Here is a 24,018-nt window from a genome sequence, read left to right on the forward strand (position 1 = left end):
CACCTAGTTTGTTAAGGAGCTCCCCTTAATTAGTTTTCCTGGAAATGGATAATTCATTTGGAAGAGGTCATAATGGCCTTGAAAATACTTTCAGCACAGGCTCCAGGGCTCTCTAAGTAAAATGAAAGTATGTGAAGCAGAATGAAGAGAAGGGACCAAAGGGTCTCCCAGGACTGCACAAGGCTGTGTTCCCCAGTGATGAGAATCGGCTCTCGCACAGAATCCACCCATGGGACACTGCTTTCTGGAACAGTGTTGGGGAATCCTACATCTGAACTCTGCTCTGAGGAGAGAAGGGGACTGATGGTTAATTTCAAACCGGGAAGGAAGCAAGATACACATCTGCCTATAGCTGCTGCTGCTAAGTCACTTCAGTCGTATCCGATCTGTGCAACCCCACAGACAGCAGCCCACCAGGCTCCCCCACCCCTGGGACTCTCCAGGCAAGAACGCTGGAGTGGGTTGCCATTTCCTTCTCCAATGCATGAAAGTGAAAAGTGAAAGTGAAGTCGCTCAGTCGTGTCCAACTCTACACCTGCTCCATTAAAAGCACTGCAGCCTTGAACGCCAAAGCCACTTCCACAGGACAGTGCTGTATTTACGCAGGCCACTCTACAGTGAGCTCACAGTCAGAGCAGGCATTATGGGCGCCACAAAGGGTAGACGAGCACCAGGGCAGCAAGGCCGCTCTGTCTCACTCGCCAGGCTACGCCCACCAGCTGGCCTGGCCCACCCTCAAACACCCGTGGCCTGGCTGCAGGAGAGACCAGGTCAAACGCAGCTTCACCACTGCTTTTTCTCTTTTAATCGGAAAGAAAGAAAAGCCAAGAAAGTCAACACACAAATATTTACGGAAATAACTCAGATCTTCAACAATAGCCATCCACGCACCGTAAGACAAACTGGACTTTACATCCATGTGAACCTGCAGAACGCTAGTGTCTAGACTGTGTGACCGGAGAAGGAGAGGCACCCACTCCAGCACTCCTGCCCGGACAATCCCAGGGACGGGGGAGCCTGGTGGGCTGCCGTCTATGGGGTCGCACAGAGTCAGACATGACTGAAGCAACTTAGCAGCAGCAGCAGACTATGTGAAGACCTTGTACCAAGTTTTTTAAAAAAGGGCCAAATTCCAACAGGAAAAAAATCAGCAAAGCATATAATAAGGGAATTTAGAAAAGAGGAAACCCCAAAAGCCTTATAAACAAAAGAGAAAATGTTCCCTTTCATAAGTAATCACGAAATACAAATTAACACAGAGAAACCACTTCATCTTCCATGGATTTGTAAAAACAAAGCACCGATATCATCAAGCGCACCGTAGGCTGCGGAGAACTGCACGCTCAGCGCGGCTGGCAAGCACACACAGGAGCAGGGAGGGGGCCTCTCCAGCAGCTGCGCCCACTCCTGACAGCAGGGCCTCCTCGGGGAACAAACGCCCTGGACAGAGCCCTGCATGCATGCAAGGGGTCGGCAGCGAGCGTGCACGCCGCAGCTGCAGTGCTGGGGGGACCATGCGAGTGCCCTGGATGTCCACTAGTAGAAAACACACCTAACCACACTGCTGTGGTCACACGACGGCCTGGGCGAGCACTGAAAATGGACAGACAGGCCTGCTGAGTGAGAACAGCAGGTTTCGGAATGCCGTATAGAGAACGACACAATTTGCACACACGGCAAGACCTTGTGGAAGGACGGTGCGTGTGTGCACACACCAAGTGATAACTGACGAGACCTGAAAATGGTGCCTGCCACATTCAGGACAGCGGCCCCCTCGAGGGAGCGGTCAGGGAGATGGGCCGAGGGGACGCACGGTGTGAACTAGACTTTAGTAATTTACTTTAAAAATTAAGCCAATATGGCAAGACAGAGGACTTGATAGGGCCAAACCCTAATCTGTTGGATGTCTTAAACATGTAACAAGAGTATTTTAAAAAGGAAACACGGCACAGCTTTATCTCCAAGTGAGTAAAACTTAAAGATGTCAGCAGAGGTACTGTGGGGTGGTGAGACTATGAGTAACTCTTCAGTTCAGTTCAGTCGCTCAGTTGCGGCCGACTCTGCGACCCCACGGACTGCAGCCCGCCAGGCCTCCCTGTCCATCACCAACTCCAGGAGCTTACTCAAACTCATGACCATTGAGTCCGTGATGCCATCCAACCATCTCATCCTCTGTCGTCCCCTTTTCCTCCCACCTTCCATCTTTCCCAGCATCAGGATTTTTTCAAATGAGTCAGTTCTTCGAATCAGGTGGCCAAAGTATTAGAGTTTCAGCGTCAGCATCATTTCCTTTAGGATGGACTGGTTGGATGTCCTTGCAGTCCAAGGGACTCTCAAGAGTCTTCTCCAACAACACAGTTCAAAAGCATCAATTCTTCAGGTTTCTTTATAGTCCAACTCTCACATCCATACGTGACTACTGAAAAAACCATAGCCTTGACTAGACAGACCTTTGTTAGCAAAGTAATGTCTCTGCTTTTTAATATGCTATCTAGGTTGGTCATAACTTTTCTTCCAAGGAGCAAGTGTCTTTTAATTTCATGGCTGCAGTCACCATCTGCAGTGATTCTGGAGCCCAAAAAAATAGTCTGTCACTGTTTTCATTGTTTTCCCATCTATTTGCCATGAAGTGATGGGACCAGATGACATTATCTTAGTTTTTTGAATGTTGACTTTTAAGCCAACTTGTTCACTCTCCTCTTTCACTTTCATCAAGAGGCTCTTTAGTTCTTCACTTTCTGCCATAAGGGTGGTGTCATCTGCATATCTGAGGTTATTGATATTTCTCAGTTCCCAAGGGAGGGGGTGGAGAAGGAAATGGCAACCCACTCCAGTGTTCTTGCCTGGAGAGTCCCAGGGACAGGGGAGCCTTGTGGGCTGCCGTCTATGGGGTTGCACAGAGTCGGACACGACTGAAGCGACTTCGCAGCAGCAGTGGCAGCAAGGGACGGGGAAGGGCCGGGGTTCCCGAGGGCAGTGTAGGTGGAGAGGGAGGGTGTTCTGATGGATTCTCAAGGGAAATGGCAGATAGGACTCGAGGAGGACTGGGCACTTCTTGGGAGAAGAAAAGAAATCTTGTTTGATTTTCATGTTCCTCAGCAGGGTGACATTTATTCAAGACCACTAACAAGGACAAAAATATATAAGAACAAACAGACTTTTCTGGCTCTTTCTTGCCTTTCAGAATCAGAGAAAAGGGAGTGGTTTGATTTGTTTATACCCTCATTCTAAAGAGAAACTGAGAACTCCAGAAAGTGCACACCTCCAGCATCACCTTAAATAGATGGAGATAAAATAGAGGGGAAAGGAAAAGAATGGCCAGAAAAAAAAATGGCGAGGGTTTCCCTGGTGGCTCAGTGGTAAAGAACCCACCTGCCAAGGTAGGAGACACGGGTTTGATCCCTGATCCAGAAGATCGCACAGGCCAAGGAGCAACTAAGCCTGGGAGCCGCGACTGCTGAGTCCCCGTCCCCTAGAGCCTGCTGCAACTACAGAAAGGCCTGGACACGGCCATGAAGACTCACTGCAGCCCAAGACGAGTAAATAAAATCACACACACACACACTCTCTCTGGACACAGCCACGAAGACTCACTGCAGCCCAAGACGAGTAAATAAAATCACACACGCACACACACTCTCTGGACGCAGCCACAAAGACCCACCGCAGCCCAAGATGAGTAAATAGAATTACACACACACACACATATATATAAAAGACTATCGAGAGTTCCGGGCAGCCCCCAGCAGTCAGGCTCCACGGTGTCAGGAAGGAGACCCGATGACGCAGGAGGGGCCTGAGCAGCTGGCGGGGGTGGGGGGGGTCCCAGAGGAGAAGAGGAGCGGCCTGCAGGGGTGGGAGGGCTGCAGGAGCCAGAGGAGGGAGAGGGTAGGGACTGAGGGGACGGAAGACACAGGCTCCGGAAGTAGCGGCCCCGAAACCACGGGCAGAGTCGGCAGCGGAGGCGTGGGGTTGGTGGGGACGCGGCGGGGCAGAGCCCCTGGTCAGCAGGTCTCGGAGGAGGGGGACAGGGTGCATCAGCCTTGTCTCGAGAGCGACAGGGAGAGTGGGTGACGGGCGGCCGGCACGCGGGCTCCAGGCCAGAAGGTGACGACGCGCCCCTGGGCAGGCCCCTTGGTCCAGGGACACGAGGCGGCAGCCCTGCCGTCCCCAGCGTGCTCGGGGCGCCCCTTCTCCAAGTGCTTCTTCAGGGAGGAGCCGAGTTCCCCCAGGGCCCCCGAGCTGTCACTACAATTTATTACAGGTCAGCAAAAGCACACAGGAGTTGTGAGTCATATTCTATTTCCCCCGTTTTAAGGTTAGAAGACTAGGATTTCTTCAGAGGAAACAAAATAAAAGCTAGGCCACTTTACTGCCCAGGGTGAACAAAGAGCCCGAGGAAAAGCGTCAAGAAGAACCAGAAACAGCGGCTCGCCCAGGTAACTCCGCCAGCCAACCCCAGCTCTTCAGCTCTTGTTAACATAGAAAGAGGTGCCCCCCAGGCTCTGGCGCACCCCCGAGGGCACCGTGCACCCGCCTAGGACGCAGCAGGCGGCTTCCAGGAGCCCTGCATGTCCTTCGGCCTCAGACGGGACAGAGAGCTTTCAGTCTTTGTTCTCAGGAGTGGGTTCTCCCAGGACACATATTCATGTCCTTCAAAATCAGAACGTCTGGAGTGCCTAGGCCTGCGCCCATACTGCCAGCTCACGGTGCCCAGGGACCAGTGGAGACTGGAGCCTCAGACGCTGCCCCGTGGGGTCAGAGCAGGGGACGGTGACGTCCCAGAGGCCTGGCTTTGAGCCCTGGCTTTGCCACTTACCTCTGTGACTGTGGGCAGGGCCATAGTCCACCTTAACTTTCTTATATGTGCCAAGAAAAAATACTATTCATCTCAAGTTATGAAGGCTGAATGCATCTGGAGGTACTGGCGTATACTAAGTGTTCACAAATATCAATCCCCTCACCTGTCTAGGCCTTTCTTGTGTTTAGGCACCTTGGGTCCCCCTCACTTCATGACCCTCTCTAGGTAGGTCATGTGTAGGACCGCCCACCCTACACAACCCGCCTTCTTCTCCGAGCGCCTAATACACCCCCCGCCCCCGACAGTCTGCTCCCTCATGGCCTCCGAGGTGGGCACCTGGCATCCCCGGTCTCGGGGCACAAGGCAGGCAGGGCTCTCGTTTTAAACCCACGGCTCCCAGCACAGCAGTGAGCGTGTGGCCGGCGGGACAGCCACCTCTGGACTTCAGGCGTACCGGAGCTAAGTTAAAAGGCAACCTCAAGGTGCAGGGCCCGGGAACCCTCCCCTGTGCCTGCCGCTCTCACCAGGAGGAGTGTCCACCAGCCCGGACACCCCCGGGAAGGAACGACCCAAACAGAGCAGCAGGGTCTCGGGAGGCCGCCTTCCCGAGTCACCACGGTCACCGTGCGTGCCTCTGCTGCCCCCCGCTGGACACGGGGGTCACTGCACAGCGGCACGCTGCCGCCCCCACCCAACACCTGCGTGCTGTGCGGAGATCGCGGCAGGACCAGCGCCCGGAGCTCCCGTGGCGGCGGCAGCCGGACCAGCCTGAGCACAGGGCCACAGAGGCACACGGGGAGAGGACCCTGAGCTCGGCCGGGCCTGGGGGAACAGAGCCGCAGCGGGGTTGATACCAGGAGCTCTCCCAGCAACAACAGAACGTGGTTCAGCAGACAAGGGGACAGCGGCCGTCCCAGAACAAAGGGTCAGCATGGACGTCAGACACACTCGGGGACGTCTGGGCTTGCTACCTGCAACATAAAGTGGGGCAACCGCCAGAGACACGCGGGGCAGGGGGGCGGGAGGAGCAGGGAGGGAGGGTCTGGCTCCGGGAGGCCGAGTCCAGAAGGTCCCACGAGCAGTGACTCCACGGGCCGAACCGACGACCCAGCAGCAGCAGAATCTCCTGCACGGCCTGACCCGGTACCTTCTGAATTCTGTCTGGAATCTGGTCCTCTGCGCACCCAAGACCATGAGGGGACGACTCACACACACGGGAAAACATTCACTGCCATTAAGATTCAATCCAATTGTCAGGTTTGTCGCAGGCGAAGAGCTTCTACTCCGAGCTCAACGCATCAGTCTCTTTGCTTTATGATTTCCTGTTCAAAGGCCAACTCAAGTGGTGCCCTATACCTTCACACACCCACACCACCTTCTCTAACTGCGGTAAATATCTGACGTGTTTTATTCACTTAAAATTCATACTATGTAACGTGTAAGATGAAGCAACACAACCACACAACCAGCGTCTGAGCACTGCTGGCCCCCTTGAGTGTGATGTCACCGAATCTTATCTCAGGAGGACAGGCACGTTTCCTCTTCCCCAAACTCCTATCTGCCCTCTGCCTGCCTGACCTCCACGAGCAGACCCTGAGTCAGCGTGTGTGTTTACACTCCCTGGGACGGAGGAAATACCAGCGAGGGTCCACACGGGTTCTGACCCACACCGCATCCTGGCCTCACCACTTCCAGCCCCAACCATGGCACCCGAGCAGCGTGCACACCCGCCCGCCTCCCGAAGAATCGGAGGGGAGGGCGGACAGCGGAAAAGGCTCCGGCCATCAGGGTCTCCGGCAGACTCACCCGCCGCTTCCGCGCTCAGGCCCCGCGCTCGCGGGGGCCCGGGGTGGCACGCCAGCTAGCCGCAAACCCAAAGCAGCAAGATCCACTTCCCGCGCCTCCCACTTCTGTAAATCCAGGGGCGGCAAGGACTCTGCTGCCAGGTCAAGTCACAGAGGGGAGAGGTCGGGCACCCGGACACACCGCCACACACCTGGGCCTGGCAGCGGCGTTGCCAGAGCCTGCTTTTCAACGGACAGGTGGCCGCCCCTCTGCAGCCCTCCCCTAGTAAGCACTAGAGGTCGTTTCGTGAGGTTGTTGCAAGCGACCATTTTCCTAACATGGGAAAATCACCTGGTACGGGGTGGGGGCGGCTTGAGTGAGGGCCCAACATTCTGGTCCCTCCCACCGGGCACAAGCACTCACAGCTCTGAAAAAAGAACCCCCTATCAGGAGGAGATTAGCTGTGCCCTCAGGGCTGATACGGCCGGCGCTGGCGCTGCGGGGCTGGGAGCAGGGGCAGCGGCCCCGGGCCCCCGGGACATGGACGTCCCGCGGGGAGGGGGTGCTCGGGGAGCCCCACTCCTGAACTGCTACGTGGGGAGCTGAGCAGCCACGTGACAAGCGCCACTGCCTCTGGGCCCGATGAGTGCGTGTCTCAGGGGCTGCATTCAGCAACAGAAAGCAGCCTTTCCCTCCCCGGCCCCTCAGCCTCACTGCAGCAGCCCTCGGCAGGCACTGCCCGGGCCCGCTTTCCCGGAGCTGCTGAGGGGGCTGGACACCACCGTGCCATGTGCAGACAGCTTCCCGGAGCCAGGATGCGCCACACCTCCACTCAAGTGCTCCCCTCAACGGCTTCTGTGTATTAAAAGTTACGCGATCAGCACCATAGTCAATTTTAAAACACTGGGATCAGCCCCAAAGGAAACCCTACACACGCTAGCAGTTCCTTCCCACTTGGCTCTTAAACCCAGACCAGCTGCGTCTCCCCCTGGCTGACTCATGCCCTGCAGTATTGGATGTAAGCCGGCGGTGACGGCAGGACCCTCCACTTCACCCTGAGGGGGACAGGCGGGGCTGCCACGCATGCTCCCCACCGGCTGTAGACATCCCTCCACAGTCACTGGGAGGTGCCTGCAGACCCCGACACCCTGTGCCTGTGGGGCACGTGGCCGGGCGGAGGTGCCCAAGCACCCGCAACCACACTCGGGCAGGTGCAGGGGCCACGGCGGCAACGACGGGGTGGCTGTCGGAGCTCGGGACACACGAAAGGCGCCCCCAAACCAGTGATACTCGACGCTGCATGGCAAGGCGTGTGCTTGGTGACCAAATGGCGCAAACGACCTCCTGACATGGAAGAAACAGGTCAGGCAAGTGTTGTCTTTAACCGCCGGTAAGTCAACATGGTAACTCACCACACAAGCAACCCAGCAACCCGCAGTGCGGCCAGAGACAGGCATGGACCGACAGCTACCCAGCCTCGTAGGCAAAGGAAACACTCATTTCAGAACAAAGCTCAGAGGCTGGAGGAGCTGGGAACCCCTTTCCAGAGTACCTCTCCTCGAGCTGACCACTGCCTTGTCTTCAGCATGGATCCTGAGAGATGAGTCAAACAGCTTTAAAAAACCATGATTCAGAGTTTAATTACTTGGTTTAAATCTCTCACATTCCAAAGACGAGGCCAAATTAATCTGCTGACAGCTTCACTCAGCGGAGTAACTGCCCAGCTTCCTAAGACCCCGAAGAATTCAGGAAGGTCGACCCATGTGGTGTGCCCAACTCGGCTGTAAACACACCACGCAAAGCAAGTGTGTGGGAGCTACTGGGGAAAGACAAATAATTTCAGTTCATGTAGAGAGAAACCATTTTGGTTATTTCTATAAGAAAAGAAAAGTGCGCCAAGAAAAAAAAGAACGTAAAATTCAGGGCTGGGGCTTGTGGGAGGGGGAAGCTGGAGAGGACCAGAGGCGGGCGCTCTAATATTAGCAGGGCTGTTTAGAGGGTTGCTAAGGGAAACCTGAGGCTGCGGGTCTCTCGGCAGCTGCTCCGGCCACGTGCCCTCCCCACCACGCCTCTGGTCCAGTGACCTTACACAGTCCCATGGCCCCGGGGGCCTTCAGGCCCAGGAGCAGCCCCGGAACGGGGTGCAGGCCTGGAGGGCCATGAGGTGGACATGGCTGTGCTCCCGTCACACGTGGAGATGGACTGGCCCTGGGACTGAACCTTTTTTTTAAATTTTAAATCCAAAATAAGAAATGGTTAGGAAGTTCAATGGGGAGGAAAAGAGGCTTGAGACATGGCCCCCGTCGCCCACCTCGATGCTCTTGGGCCTCGGCATTTCCACCTGCAACTTGGGGCCGTAACCTCCTTCCTTTCCATCGGGTAACAAGAATGTGCCAGGCACAGGGGTGCTTTTCAGGGAAAAAAAAAAGAAACTTTGTAAATCTAAGATTGTGCCCTTCTCAAAGGTAATAAATTTCCAGAGGTCCTGACCTGAGCTTATGCAACAAAATCATAAATTACCTAGACTTCTGCATACGGTGTCGGAACCACTTAACTATTAAGGCTGCTCCTCAAGGACTGCGGCCTCTTCAAAGACTCACATCCTCACAGAGACCTGTCCACAGAGCTCGCCGGCCCTCCACCACCATTACAACAGTAACACTCCATCACTCTACAACTCTGGAAAATAGAGCAAAAATAAGTTATCCCTCATCCCTGAGAAGAGCCCGGTGCTAACCTTTCCCGTGTGGTCACCACGTGGTGTCGCAGCCGTGCCCTGGGCCAGCCCCTGCACTGACGCCAGTGGCCCTGTCTGCAGCTCGCAGGCTGAGCTCAGGGCCCCATAGGGGGCAGCTGCTCCTGCACCCACCGAGCCACGGAGGCAGCTCAGAAGGGGAGAGCCAGTGCACTGGGCACGGTGACCCACACCCCACTTCACAGGCTGCAGTGACGCTGCAGAGGGCGATGTTTCCCAAGACGACGTTCCCCCAGTCAGGTCCCGCTGTGACCGGTCTGAAGGACCGGTCCCGACACTGTCCGTCTCCGACGGGACCCGTAAACACAGGCTACAGGCCTCCAGTTCCCAGCAGGAGCCGGAATACCGCCGCAAGGACCCGACTTCAGAGGACGCTGCGCGTCAGGGCGAAGAGTGAGCACCCAGCGTGTTTTCTCAGAAGGAAAATTCGGTTGTTTGCAAAACATGTGATTTGTTTCTCTTTCAGCCTGTGTTTGTCTGAAGGAGAAACTGAATGACTTTGATTCTGTAAAGGCTTAAATGGCATGTTTTATTTGCTCGAGTTGTTCCCCAGCTGAACACACTCTAGCCCACAGCCTTGAGAGCAGCAGCTCAGGCTTCTCAGCACAGACACACAACACCACCAGCTCCTGCCCGCCCCTTGGGAGCCACAGTCTCCAGATTATCCCAGCGGAATACCACTGGGGTTCCTGTGAAAAATACAAGGATTCCGCAGACACGGAAAGTGGGGAAGGCTGCAGATGCTCACCCTCCCTGCCCTGAGGCTGGAGAGGAAGCCTGTTCTGAACCGCAGTTGACCATCTGAACCGCAGTTGACAAGCTCACTTAGCCACAGAACACTACTACTTCATCTAGACCTGCTTCACAGAAGACACTTGGGCAAACGCCGCACGGCCTTACCTCCCCCCAGCGTCAAGCACAGTCACCTGTTCCTTGCGCGTCTCATGTTCCCTCTAAATCACCACCCACACTGCCCACAACCGACCCCTCAAAACTCAAGCCCGGCACCTCTGTGGGCAGCTCCCCTGCGCCTCCAACCCGCACTGTGCGGTCGGCCCGTCCACACGCCCGACCTCAGATCTGCAGCTTCCGGGTGGCCTGCTGGCCTCCCCAGGGATACACGGGCCAGCTCTGCTGGGACTGCGCCTCCTGACACCTGCGCTGGGCACACGGCAGTCTCACTGCGAGGCTGCAGCATGCTCACACAGCACTATTGAACACACGAGCATGCAGCAGAGCCTCCTGTCCCAAGAAGCGCCCCCAACCCCTCACTTGACTGCTCTGCCTACAGACCTGCCTTTAGTACAACTGCTCGCTCCCAGTTACCCTCACTGTGAGTAAAACTCAGACTTCGTGGCAAGACAAGAATGCCTCAGGCGTAAAACTACGTCTCTGTCCTCCGGCCCCTCCGCCTCTACCATGCAGCGTGTCTGCCTTTCACACAGACCAAACCTCTGTCGGCAGAAATGCCTGCTCAACTACACGCAGCAGCAGCAGCAGCCCTGACAAGACAGCCCCTCAGAGAGAGCCCTCCTCCTGGATGGGGCCGTGAGGATGAGCAGACCGGGTCGTGCCAACCGCCAGTAAGACGTCATGGATGGACAGACGGCCTGTGGTCCCAAACCTCACGGCCCTGCTGTGCCAGGACCTCCGACGGGAGAACCGTCCTCGGGGCCTCCTGAGACGGTCTTCCAGGTCACAGTCCTCCAGTGGGGCTCCAATAAAACCCTGCGGGCGGACTGTGCTGACATGACGGTCGAGGCACAGTCTGCGGTTTCTGCCGGAGCTCGCAGGCCCGGACCCCGCTCTGTGCACACCCTTGCCTGCCGCAGCGCGTGCAGCGTTGCTTGCGAGGGCATCTCTGGAGGAGACCGCGGCACGGAAATGCCTCAGACCCCGGGCTGCACATGTGCTTCTTCTCGAGGTAGTTTCGACCGTGTGTGTGCCATGCCAGCCCCCAGGCTTCCAGAGTACACAGCTGGATCCTACGTTAGAGTCTTGGCTTGGGATTTCCAAACTGCATGCATAGTAAAAACAGCCCAAAGATTTTTCTGACGACAAAGACTACCGTAAGCACAGCGAACTACATTCAGTATCTTGTAATAACCTAAAATGGAAAAGAACCTGAAGAAGAAAACATATACGTATGTATTCTTTAAAATCGAGAGTTTTCCATCCCTGCCTAGACCTCTCTCTTCTGGAGCAGGGGCCGGGACCCAGGCAGCCCAGATGGGCTCCTGGTGAACGGTCTAAACACACTCAGGCCCACAGACCGGCGTCCTGCGTCCACACTGGGCACCAGATCCAAGCCTCCAGCCCCCAGGCCTCAGGCTGCCCCGGGCCACACAGACCACTCTGGCTTTTGGGGCCTCCTCACATCTGCCCCCTGAGAGCTTCCTTTCCTTCTTCCTCGCTCAGACCCACTCTGCTACGCTGACCGGGGAACAAGGTCCTTGTGGGCCCACCTACTGCGCTGCTGGAGCTGCCCCGAGGGGGCTCCTCATCCTGTCCCGCCACGGCCACCGCCCTCCTCCATGCGCCCCGCTCCCCTGTCTGCAGAGGCCCCGACGGGTCGCCTCACCCGCTCCCCGTCATTCCTCCCTGTCCACTCCACACGCAACGCTGCAACCAGAGCTCAAAAGGCAGAGTTTTAAAAAATGTAACTCAGACCAAGTTATGATTATTATTTTGGCTAAAATCTTCTATGGACAGATAACTAAGGAATTCTACGCTGAGGTATACACCCGAGAGAAATGAAAACATATACCCACACAGAAGCTTGTACCTGAATGTTCATAATAGCCAAGAGGCAGGACCAATCCAGATGTCCAGCAACTTATGAATGTCAAACAAAATGCAGGATAGCCATCCAACAGGACAGTGTTCACCCACACGAAGAAGAAAGTCCTGACGCACACCACAGCACAGAGAGCCTTGGAGACACCAGGCCGGGGAAAGAAGCCAGTCACAGAAGACCATGCCCGGACGGCACTTCGGGGCGATGGTCCAGGTGGGGAGCTCCAGAGAGACAGAGGGCAGGAGCGGGGAGTGAGGACAGCGAGGAGCGGGGAGTGAGGACCGGGGCACAGAGCGAGGAGCTGGGTTCCTCTTGAGGTGAGGAAGGCTTTAACGTGGACAGGTGATCGCGCCTGGCAACTCACACACTGTGTGACGCGTATCTCTGCAAGGTGTTCAGAACACTCTTCCTGAGGCCGATGACGGCTCTGCGCGCAAGCCCGCACTCCTCCCAGCTGTGGCCGCCCGCCCCTCGCAGCCCCGGCCTGCCCTGGGGCCTCAGCCCGGACCACCCTGGCCAGCACCCTCCCCATGTCAGTCTCCTCCAGGGCCTCTGGAGCGCGGAGCGCCTCGCGCACTGCCTGGAGTGCACACCCGCTCCCCGCAGCTCCCAACAGGGTGGGCCTTGCACTCCTGGCCTGACTTTCTCTGAGCCCCCAGGAGTCCTCTGTAAGGCACCTTGACTTAATTCTTTTATGCGCGCTGCTCCTTGAGGAAACGCACCGCATTCCACACAGCATGTGGTGCAGAGCTGTTACTCAGTAAATACTGCGGATCGCAGGAGACTCCTGAAGCAAGCCCACAGTCCGCAGCAGGCTGCCACGCAGAGGTTATAAAGCCCCAGCAGACCGTCGCCGTGTCCCCTGCTCTCCCTGCGGCTCCCGAGCAGCAGCGGGGCAGCCTGCAGCCCCTGGCTCAGCGTCCTTCAGGGCCCGTGGTCCCAACAGTGGATTTAACCCATTTCACTTGTCTCCACTCAGGAGCAGTTTTCAAAGGGAGTTTTTTTTCAGCAAATCAAAGATGACTTTCGCATTCAGTCTCTGGATGAAACTAACAGCATCTGACTCACGTCTGAGCTACGAGACGCACAAACAGCAAATACTGAAGATCTGATTTACTAAACCTGTCCTGGCTGGAGGCTCATCATAAGACGACAACTGTTGGCTCTGCAACCTGTTAGCCCAAAAAATAGAATCTCTTCAAGTTTTATGTAAATAATGAAAAAAGAAAGGAAGGAAACGAAGAAGAAAAGCACTTTTTCAACCTATCTTCCTCCATTTCGTCTCAAAAGACATGCCTTTGAGCTATCTTTACAATAAACACGTATCTAGAGCATATAACTCACTGTATCTGTAGATGAAAAGACGCTCTGACCTGCGACACATGTGCACACACTCACAAACACAACACTCCTTCTTTTTGGATATTCAGAATAAAATGGAGTCAAACTGGAATCTAAATTTTGCTAACATTTCACTTCTTTTTATAGTCTTAAAAAAGGGATAATTATGTCTTCAGTCTTCAATTCCCAAATGGAATGCATTCTATTTTTCACCACTTCATCAAATGGGAGAAAACGGCCTGTCCATTTCAGTCCATACTCCAAGGTCTCTCAGGCCCGACGCTTAGTTCAGTTCAGTTGCTCAGTCGCAGCGTCTGACTCTTTGCGACCCCACAGACTGTAGCACAGCAGGCTTCCCTGTCCTTCACCAACTCCCAGAGCTTACTCACACTCCTGTCCATCGAGTCGGTGATGCCATCCAACCATCTCATACTCTGTGGTCCCCTTCTCCTCCCGCCTTCAATCTTTCCCAGCATCAGGGTCTTTTCCAATGAGTCAGTTCTTCGCATCAGGTGGCCAAAGTATTGGAGCTTCAGCTTCAGCATCAGTCCTTCCAGTGAATATTCAGAACTGATTTCCTTTAGGATGGACTGGTTGGATCTCCTTGCAGTCCAAGGGACTCTCAAGAGTCTTCTCCAACACCACAGTTCAAAAGCATCAATTCTTCGGTGCTCAGCTTTCTCTATAGTCCAGCTCTCACATCCATACATGACTACTGGAAAAACCATAGCTTTGACTAGAGACACCTTTGTTAGCAAAGTAATGTCTCTGCTTTTTAATATGCTGTCTAGGTTTGTCGTAACTTTTCTTCCAAGGAGCAAGCATCTTTTAATTTCAAGGCTTCAGTGACCATCTGCAGTGATCTTGGAGCCCAGAAAAATAAAGTCTGCCACTGTTTTCATTGTTTCCCCGTCTATTTGCCATGAGGTGATGGGACCAGATGCCGTGATCTCAGTTTTCTGAATGCTGAGTTTGCAGCCACTTGTTCACTCTCCTCTTCACTTTCACCAGAGGCTCTAGTTCTTCTTCGCTTTCCACCCTAAGTGTGGAGTCAGCTCTCTCAGCTCCTCCCTAAAGTCTCTGAGGTCAGCTCTCGGCTGCTCCCTCCACCCCTCCAGTGAGTCTACAGAACAGCCAGCCACTGACCCCCGCCACTCGCCACGCACTGTCCACTGCCTTTTCTGACATTCTTCTCAAATTAATCCCCACCGCACATCGAGCTCTGCTTCTCGGAGCCTTTTATCGTGTCCCTGCTCTCCTTTGCTGCCAGAGGTCGGCACGGGCCGCACAGAGCGGGACTAAGACCCTTCCCTGTGCTCAGGCGCTGCAGCGCCAGGGGAGACAGGGCCTGAGGGGCCTCTCTTCCGTAAGATGAGGGGACAGAAGAAACGCCTGTATCCGTAACAGAAGAAGTACGTACGTTAAATAACCAGAAGTAGTTAAAATCTCCACCAAAAGTCTCCAAGAGGCAGGGTACAAACCCGAGCCGCACCAGAAAGCTCTGTCTCCGAGAAGCCTCTGAGCTGGGGGCTCACTGTCGCCGCCCACCCTGCACCTCCCACCTCCTGCTGCAGAGCAGAGCCCACAGAGGGCGGGGGCCACACACCTCCTCCTCTGCCTGGCTTCCACAGAGGGCTCAGGGCCAGGGGCGCAGAGCAGCGTGGTGGCTGGAACCCCGCTGGCAGTGCTGGGCGGGGGGCGGTTCGTGATCACACAGAGCGGGCTGCTGCAGGCCACGCCGTCGGCTCTCTCTGCCGTGGAGTCGGCCTGGGACCTGTAAGGGGTCCTAAAATCAAGAAGGACACAGCAGAAAGGGAACGGTCAGCACACAGACACCACTGCCCTGGGACCTGTGAGGGGTCCTGAAGTCAGGAGGACATAGCAGAAAGGGAACAGTCAGCACGCGCACACACACACAGACACACACACACACAGACACACACACACCACCGCCCTGGGACCTGTGAGGGGTCCTGAAGTCAGGAGGACATAGCAGAAAGGGAACAGGCAGCACACACACACAGACGCACACACACACAGACGCACACACACACAGACGCACACACACACAGACGCACACACACACAGACGCACACACACCACCGCCCTGGCAGAGGCAGAGCCTTGAGGAGGGCTTGCCCAGAGAATCTTCTTGCTCAGAATTTGTCTGTGGTCGGTCTGTTTTCTTAATTCTGAGCTCTTAAATCTTACAACAGTGATTATGCTTTCAATCTGACATCTTGAAAAGGGAAAAAAAAATTTTGAGATACAAAAAAATGTCACTTAATTAGCTATGGCACAAGTAGTGACAGACACGAAAGTGCTCTGAATGCCTCCTGAGCACCACCTGGTCTCCACACTCTCTCTCTCACACACACACACACACACACACACACACACACACACACACACACACACACACACACACACACACACACGAGACGACACTGAGGTCACTTACACCGCCCGCAGCCCCAGGCAGGGAGCCCCGAGGGGCCGTGGCCGACACCAGGCAGGCAGACGACCGTCTTCCCAGATCGCCCAGACCCACTCGGGAGCACTCTGCAACCTCACCTAGCGGAGCAAGCGCTCTCTCTCCAGGGAGCCAGTGCCCGACTGTCCACATTCACAACTGCAGACAGGAGTGACCCAACAGAAACTAACGGGATCCTACGCGCAACCCTGAGACAGACTTCCCTTTGGCAAGCTGTGCAATTACACTCATTTACATGAAAACAAGATCTTTGTTTCTTAACAAAGACTTGAGAGCAGCCATTGGCTCTGCACCCAAAAAGCCATCGTTTGTGATGTCACAGCTTGTTGCTGGGGTAACAGAGACCCAAAATTGATACTCACAGACATGGGGAAGCAATGGAAGTAATAAATGCTAAAAATCTGTTTTTTTCACCTAATTACAACTACCACAAATGCTTTAAGTAGCTATAAGCTCATTTTCAAATAATCACATTATAATAAGCTTGAAAGAATGATCAGATCATAAAACTACCAATACGGTACCTAGATGCAAGGATAAAAATAGAACAGTTCTGAACTGGTGTCTAAAAAACACAAGATACTTCTCCAGAAGCAGTTAATAGCTCAGGAAAAAGGTGAGATTTCACATTTTTTTTTTTAATTAAAGTGAAGGCAAATAATTTCTCAGACTTCCAAGATGTATAAGTCTCCAGGAAGCACTAATAAAATTAACCAGAAACAAAGGTATAAAAAATTTACAATCATCAAAACCTCACATGAAATTCTGCTTAGTTAAAACATGCTTTGATCTCTGCAATTTCTTATGCTGGAGAAATGCCAAATATTTTATTTTGTTAAATTACAGAATATTATTTTTACTATTTTGAAGTGCATAATTTTACAGGCTGCTGGGATCGGAAGAGGAAAAGCTCCAGGGCTCTGGAACCACCTGGGGCCAAGCTTAACCTCTCCCATCTCTCGCCCTCTAAGACAGGGATAACGAAGACTGCAAGTGCAAGGTCTTGTGAGATTAAATAAGACAAACCTGTGGAACACTTAGTGCCCAGAATAAAAGATAAACTCAGTAGAAACAAAAAAGTGAAAAAGAAAAGAGCCCCAAAATGCACAGACTCAGGCTCAGCCCGCCTCTGCTCCTTCCAGCCTCGTGGCCGTGGTTAGATGGCTGGACTCTGGGTCTGTTTCCTCATCTGTAAAGTGAGGCCGCCGCTCACAAGCTGGGGGGGCTCCTCAGGACCGAACAGGACACACCCACAGTCATGCTGCTCACTCCAGGCCCCTATGGCTCAGGGCAGCCACGAGCCCGGTGAAGAATCCACACGCGTCAAAGTCTCCCCGGCTGCGGGAGGGAGCCAGCGAGGCTTAAGCAGAAAGCTAGTGCTTCGGGGGAAATTCTCAGTTCAGAGGCATTCCCTCTTGGCACACAGCCCTGTCTCCTCTTCCTCCCTTGAATGGCCTAGAATGCAGCCGTGATGGCGAGGACTCTAGCAGCTACTGTGGGCCACGAGGCAGCCCCCAGAAACGGAAGCCACGCTCGGGACCACGAGGCGACCCCGGAAACGGAAGCCGCTCCAACCACTGTGACTCGAGCCACGCGCCAGCCCTGTCTCGGGACCGTCCTGACTGAGGGGAAAAATGAAGACTCATCACACCGCAGTCCCCATTACCGGGTGTACTGTACGTGTGAGTGAACCAAGTCCTGATGTCACGCTGTTCGGCACGAGCCCCATGCCTGGCCCAGACTGGGGCTCAACACAGGGCAGCTGCTACGCCTCCTCTGCCCCCCCGCCCCCAGGCCACGCTCTGAGCTCGCCGGGAGCCTCTCTGCCTCAGCGTCGCCACATGCGGGAGAACACGGCTGTCCCCACAGGCTAGCACCCTGGGCAAGCGCACTGTAGTGGGGCCTGGCGCGAGTGTGCACGGTCACACGGGGCTGTGAGCAGCGCCCAGCAGAGGGCAGCACCACGCCGGGAGGACAGCATCAGGCGGCCCCAGCACGGGCGCAGGCGGCACCGCCCTCGCGGACGCTTCGTTGCCTGTGCCAGCTGCAAGGACAGGAGCAGAGTGGCCCTGGCCGCAGCCGGGGAAGAGCTCTGACCACAGTCACACCAGCTACGGCCGCAGCAGACACTCCGCGCCACATCACACTCCGCCCGCCCAGCTGCTGCTCGGACGGGCCGGACGCCAGGAAGACTCGGCCGGGACAGAGACGACCAGCGCCACAGCCTCCTCACCGCGGCCCGAGCGCTTCCAGTGCAGGACCGAGCCTCCTGTCACCGGGGTCTGGACGCCGTCCTCCAGAAAGAGACACAGAAGAGTCCTACTGAGCACTACAGAAAATGTAGGTGAAAGATGGGATGTTTGTGATCTCTGATCTGCCACACAGTCTGAGCCTGGACTCGCGGTCCAGACCGCAGGGCTACTGAGAAGTGAAAGCGGCCATATTAAGCTGAAGCCTGAACGCCCCTCCGTGGACAGGACAGGCAGCCTTGAGGCGGCTGCGCACACCTAACCCGAGCTCGCCAAGCCGCACCTGAGGGCCTGCCGGCGGCCCAGCGCTTACCTGCCGTGGTGCACAGACCAGCAGTGTGCCCTGCACGGAGCAGGGCGGGAGGCGGGCTGCCGGCCGCCCGGAGCTGGACAAACCCCCAGCAAGGAGGGAGGCAGCAGGAGTGGGCTGCGATGGGCTGAAAGGTGGAGACGGAGGGGCCACTATGTCCAGCACAGGATGCACTGTCACTTCCTCCAGGACGCGAGGCTCACCACCCGCCCAGCGCCACCTCCCCGCCCATCTGGGCGCTTCAAGCAAGTTGGGCAGAGGAGAGGACGCAGCCGCTGGGAGTAGAGGGACCCAGCCTGACCCGCGCTGGGCCTGCAGCCAGCAGGCCTCGTCCATAACCTGCAGAGGGGAGGACAGGAGAAGAGGTGCAACAGGAGGAAGCAGAATGCATGGACGGAGTGGGCCTGAGAGGGGAGGCTGGAAAAGACTCCGACAACCCCTAGGACAGAAAGTCATGCGAGCCCAGAGGCCTCCCTGAGACAGAAGCACCACTGCAAAAGCTTGGAGACGCTCTGGAGCAGAGACTCAGCGCAGAGCGCAGAGCGGCCAGAGGCCAGGGCACCTGAGGGTCAGGGGTCCATGTCTACACAGCAGCAGCCGGGAGGTGGCGGAGCTCAGCTTCTCTGCTCCACCAAGACACGCAACCACCACCTCAACTGCAGCAGGCAATCATGTGAGTCTGAATTTATTTAAAAACTTGACCATAACAGCAACCTGGGGGTGTGAGCAGAAATGGTCAGGAAGACTTCTTGGGCAAAAGACACATCTTACTGGCTGTACAAAAGGAATTTCTGCGTAGAACAGCAAACGGGAAGTTTCTGAGAGTTGGCATAGTCTAAGAATGACAAACACCTCCTCGCGCTTTCTGTCTGAAATAGCGACTGTGTATGTTTCTTTCCTTTTGAAAGATCATAAAATAAGATCTGCTCTCTCAGACTCGCTCACACAAGGAAGCGCACTCCCGCCCTACAGAGAAGCGGCCCTCCCCCCAGCCAAGCTCTCGGCTCACCAAGACTGTGCAGACGACATCTGCCCACCAAACACTACTCCCTCCACGCGCCCGCTGAGACGTGGACGTGGAAGCCCCAGCCTGCCACAGTACCCCACCAGGCCTGAAGAGCGAACACGGCCTCGCCCCTCCAAGGTCTAGGACATTATTCTCCTTGACAACTTTTCTTAGTCCTGGATCCAACCATAAGGAGCAGGAAAGCATCTATTCAGACTAAGGCCTCGCCCCTGAAGACAAACAGGCAACAGCCTCAATAAAGCCAGAAGCACGGAGGCTGTGGGACAAGCTTCCGTTGCATCCCTGAACCGGGCAGGCATGCTGTCCAAGCTGAGCCTTCTCTTACAGGACACATCTGCAGAGCTGAAGTTTCAAAAGGCTACAGTGGCTCTCTGATTTCAGAACGGTGCCCACGTTCTGATGTTAACTGGTTGATAAGATTCTTCCAAGCAAATGAAAACAGTTTTTATCCCAAACATAGTGTGTGGCCAAAGCCTGTATCTAGGCAGCCGACCAAGCACCAAAACGCCTAATGATGGAGACTGTGGCACGAAGAGGCAGGTGGAGGGCAAGAGAGTGGGAGTGAGGAGAGGATGCAGAAGAAGCCACGAGAGTCAGATTCTTCCACAGGAGCAGCAAAGTTTAAACTGAAATATTAATTGTGTCTTACAGCTTCAGGGCTCTGGCAGGGGTGCGCTGCTTGCTGGCTGGTACATGGCAAAGAAAGTAACTGCAGAGAGGGGCATACAGGTGAGAAAGGGGCAGGATACCCGGGTACCTTCTCTGCACCACACTTGCGACTTTCACATCTTGATGGATCTGAGGGCCATTAAAGTCATAAAAAAAAAAACAACAACTCAAGTCCCTGAATGAACAAGCTTCAATACAAGACTTTTAAATAAAAAACCGTCCCCATCTCCCCTTATACCCTCTGGGCCCCTCCCTGCCTCCCCGCTCCCCAGGTGAGACTGGAGACGAGGCTGGGGCTTAAGCTCAGTCCCGCTCAGACACTGCTGGGAGCCGAAGTGGCTGCAGATTGCACAGGACTGAAAGGGCGGAGTGTGTATTCAGATCTGTCTGTGGGGAGAAGTTGGAATTAGCTTACTCTAACTCAGTTAGGAAAAGAAATTAACTTTAATTTAAAATTACTTAAGATGTTAATCCCAAGAAATCTAAAAGCAATTATTCTTTGATTCACTTTTGTGATGCTAATTGGGTGTAAAAAGGCATGCAGTCACTACCCATCTGTCCACAGCCAGAGTGAGGGGCAGGTACCTTTTCAGGAAGGTCGACACGTAGGTCGAGGGAGCGGCCGTCTGCGGGGTCTCGCTCCCCTTGGCTGCGTCCCTCCAGGGCTGCCGGGGCTGGGAGCCACTGCGCACCAGGTTAGCAGCCGACTCTCTGCGGAGGCAACAGACAGGGCGGCGCTGAGGCCGCTGCCTCCCGCCGCGCCAGGGGCGGGGCGGACAGGGAGCGCGGCAGAGGGGCACGCGGGACGCCCTCCAAGGGCCTGTCTGCGGACTCCGCTGCTCCCTGCACAGACGGAGGACCAGTTCAGTATCTCTGTCTGCCCGTTCACCCACTTCAGGGCCAGCCCTCCTCACTGGGGACCAAGGCCTCGCTCCCAGGGTCTGGAGCTTCTGGAAGGAGCAGTCACTTTGCTCCTCGTTTAGAAAGGCTGGCGAGTCAGCCCAGGGCAGGTCACTCCAAGCAAGCAGAGCAGGAGTGGGGATGGACAGGACGAGCGTCCAGGAGAAGCAGCCCCTCGGCTCACAGCAGGGCACACACCCAGGAGAGGCTCACCCTCAGGTGACAACTCGGGCCTCTGCCTCCCCAGGTCCCCCAGCAGCCCTTCCCAGGTGGGGACTGTGGCAAGTGCAGGCCGCTCCAGCAGGCCTGGGTGGACCAGGCCTCCGTGCCGCCAGCAGGCAGCAGGCGGCGCCCGGGCTGTGGGGGTAGGATTGCGCCTTGAGGAGCCGGCTCCAGCCCGCGGGCGGCTCTGAGACACCACGTAGGTCACAGTTCCCACACTCATCTTAACATGGACATAAAAACTAGAAGCTGCTCACTCCGTTCTGTAACAAGGTTTCTAGTGCTGCCCGTGGGCCAGGCCCTGTGCTGAGAGACCCGTGTGGACACTGAGCCCCCTTCTCAGAGCCCGCTGTGCACAGACACAAGCCCCCTGGCGGGTCGGGGACCCCGCACTGGACTTGGGGGGTGGGGCACGACAGTACCTGTTCTCCTTCTCCTCAAGGTCGCTAGTGCTGCCCGGCCTCCGCAGCCCCAGTGAACTCAAGGAGCTTCTGGTTTCTCTCTCCTGCAAAGTCAAAACAAGTGAAGCACAGAGAAGGCCCGCCCTGACACACTGGGGCAGCGAAGCAGAGCTTACACACCTGCGTGATTTACTTCCAAACTCAGCACCAACTCCTGCTTGAGCGGTATTAACAAAGGCTTATTCCCAGCTCTCCTCCGTTAGACGCCAACACGTAGGGAGAGAATTCTCTTGGGAAAAGCCGGGATGATCAAATAAGGGAACAGCAGCAGGTCCCACCAAAAGGGGACCTCTGAAAAGCCAGAGACAAGCTGTGCTCTGACGTTGTCTGCCTTGAAAGGTAGCCACAGGCACGACAGACGTGCTGACACCCTGGCCCGAGCGTCTCCAGAAACACAGGGCTGACTGAGGGGGCTGCGTTCGGAGGAGACCCGGCCGCTCAGACAAGCCGCCAGCATGCCCCGTGAAACCTGGACCATCTCAAGACCAGGAACACGCGGCTCCCAGGGAACAGCGGGTGAGAGCTCAGCCCCCGCATACACCCATTAGTCAGGGAAGTAGATGCGGAAGTTTGTTTTCTAAGTGTTCAGTTGCCCGAGCTTCATTAGGCTTGAAAGCCCAACTAAGGAACTCTGCTTCTGAACACTAAGAGAGCGAGCCACTGGTGCTGGTTCAGAGAACGTTTTAGGCCACATCCCTGCCTGCACGCTCTCAAGTTTCTGCCCTAGGGGACCACGGAAGGGAAGAACAGAAGGCAGGCCAAAAGGAAAAGGGTTTTTCTTTCTTGGACAACCAAATCATCTCAAGCAAACAGCTATCCGATGGTCAACACGCGGGTCTCCTCTTACAGACTCCGTACTTCCAGAAGCAGCTTAGGCCCCAGACACTGTCTCCATGTGTCCCCGAGGCTGAACTGCCACCGAAGGACACCGCACCTTTTCTCTGTTGTCCATCAGGGCGGAGATGCGGGGGCTGGAGGCCGAGCGGTGGACAGATGCGCCCCGGTCCCGCAGGGCCTCCCTGGCCCCAGCGGCCTCGCTGAGCACGTTCTGGCTGCCAGTCTTCCTGAGGCCCAGCCTCCACGAACACGGAGACTCGTCCCTGGTCTCTTCCGGCTTGCTGAAGAGGCTGGAGGGCTAGAGGGAAGGGGCATTGGAGGTGAGGTCCCGACGGCTCCTCCCATCCTTGGCTGAGCGGCGAGGGCAACGTGAGGAGGACAGGGGGCCCAGAGCAGGCCGGGCGCCACGGCCACCCCTCAGCAGCCCCCAGCCCTCGCAGGGCGCCCACCCAACAGAGGACCCACCAGCTGGGTGAGTGCTGACACAGGGCCAGGGGACAGCAGCCTGCCCGTCTCCAAGCCTCCACCCACCCACCTGTGAACCTGGCTGAGCGCTGACCCTCCTGCAACACGTGGACCCTGGGGAACACAGGCGGGCCACGGCCCTGTGGCGGGGCTGTGGTGAGCTGACTTAAGGCAACACTGACACACACCGCAGGCCTCTCCACCCAGACTCTAGCTGCTTCAAGAAAACAGCTAATCTGATATAGGCGACAGTTCTAAGCATTTCAGATTTCAAGAAGCAGCAAAATCAAAAAGAAAAAAATGGCAGAAGTTATACGGTTGCCAGGTTTTAAATTCTGCCAAGAGAACAGCTTTCAAAAATGAATGACCGTTTTCATTACCATCATTTCGTTAAAAAGTAATGTTAACGTTAAAAGAGAAAGGTTCACAGAAAGCTTACACTGTCCTTAAGTATCTCACTTCCACAAACCACAGAACACATCACAGACCGGAGTCAGCCAAAGACAGGCTGAGGCACAGCTGGCCCGGGGACCACCAGCCCACCGCCTCCCTGGCCACGGGGGCCCCGCCGGAGCGCTGGTCCCGCTCCAGAACCAGGCCAACTCTGCTGCTGGCACAGCGGGACGCAGCAGAAGCCTCGCCGTGCTTAGATCTGCTCTTTCGTGCACACCCCTCTGAGGGGCTCTGCAGAAGCACCCTGTGGGCTCTTTCAGAGCCGTCCGGGCTCCCTCAGCATCTTCTGAGCAAAGCGGCAGGGGTGTGTGTCAGTGGCTTTCCTAATCCAGTCCTTTTCCTCCTAAAGAGCGGGTGATCCGGTCACACTCCTCACAACGGAGTGAGGACCACGTCCTGCCGGGGCCGCCAGAACGCGGAACGGCCGAGTGTCTGCCTCCTGGTCCCCATGG

General features: G+C 55.7%; 1 protein-coding gene across 11 annotated transcripts in view; it reads right to left on the minus strand.

Annotated features, from left to right (window-relative positions):
• PPP1R12B (protein phosphatase 1 regulatory subunit 12B) overlaps positions 1-24,018 on the minus strand; it is a 168,585-nt gene that overhangs the window by 80,543 nt on the left and 64,024 nt on the right. For 4 of the 11 annotated variants that reach the window (XR_003515052.1, XM_027565846.1, XM_027565845.1 and 1 more), the window contains exons 10-13: positions 22,746-22,946; positions 21,773-21,855; positions 20,814-20,939; positions 15,086-15,265 (exon numbers count right to left, since the gene is read on the minus strand). Coding sequence is in view for 6 of the 11 variants with exons in the window: in XM_027565846.1 (XP_027421647.1) it covers positions 15,086-15,265; positions 20,814-20,939; positions 21,773-21,855; positions 22,746-22,946 (590 nt within the window). In the remaining 5 variants the exon portion in view is untranslated. Of the gene's footprint in view, positions 1-15,085; positions 15,266-15,940; positions 16,140-19,189; positions 20,358-20,813; positions 20,940-21,772; positions 21,856-22,745; positions 22,947-24,018 lie in introns of those variants that run through there. The other 7 variants (XM_027565850.1, XM_027565849.1, XM_027565847.1 and 4 more) reach the window with 7 other exon arrangements.

The sequence above is a fragment of the Bos indicus x Bos taurus genome, chromosome 16 (genome assembly GCF_003369695.1).
Source record: "Bos indicus x Bos taurus breed Angus x Brahman F1 hybrid chromosome 16, Bos_hybrid_MaternalHap_v2.0, whole genome shotgun sequence".
Lineage (NCBI taxonomy): Eukaryota > Metazoa > Chordata > Mammalia > Artiodactyla > Bovidae > Bos > Bos indicus x Bos taurus.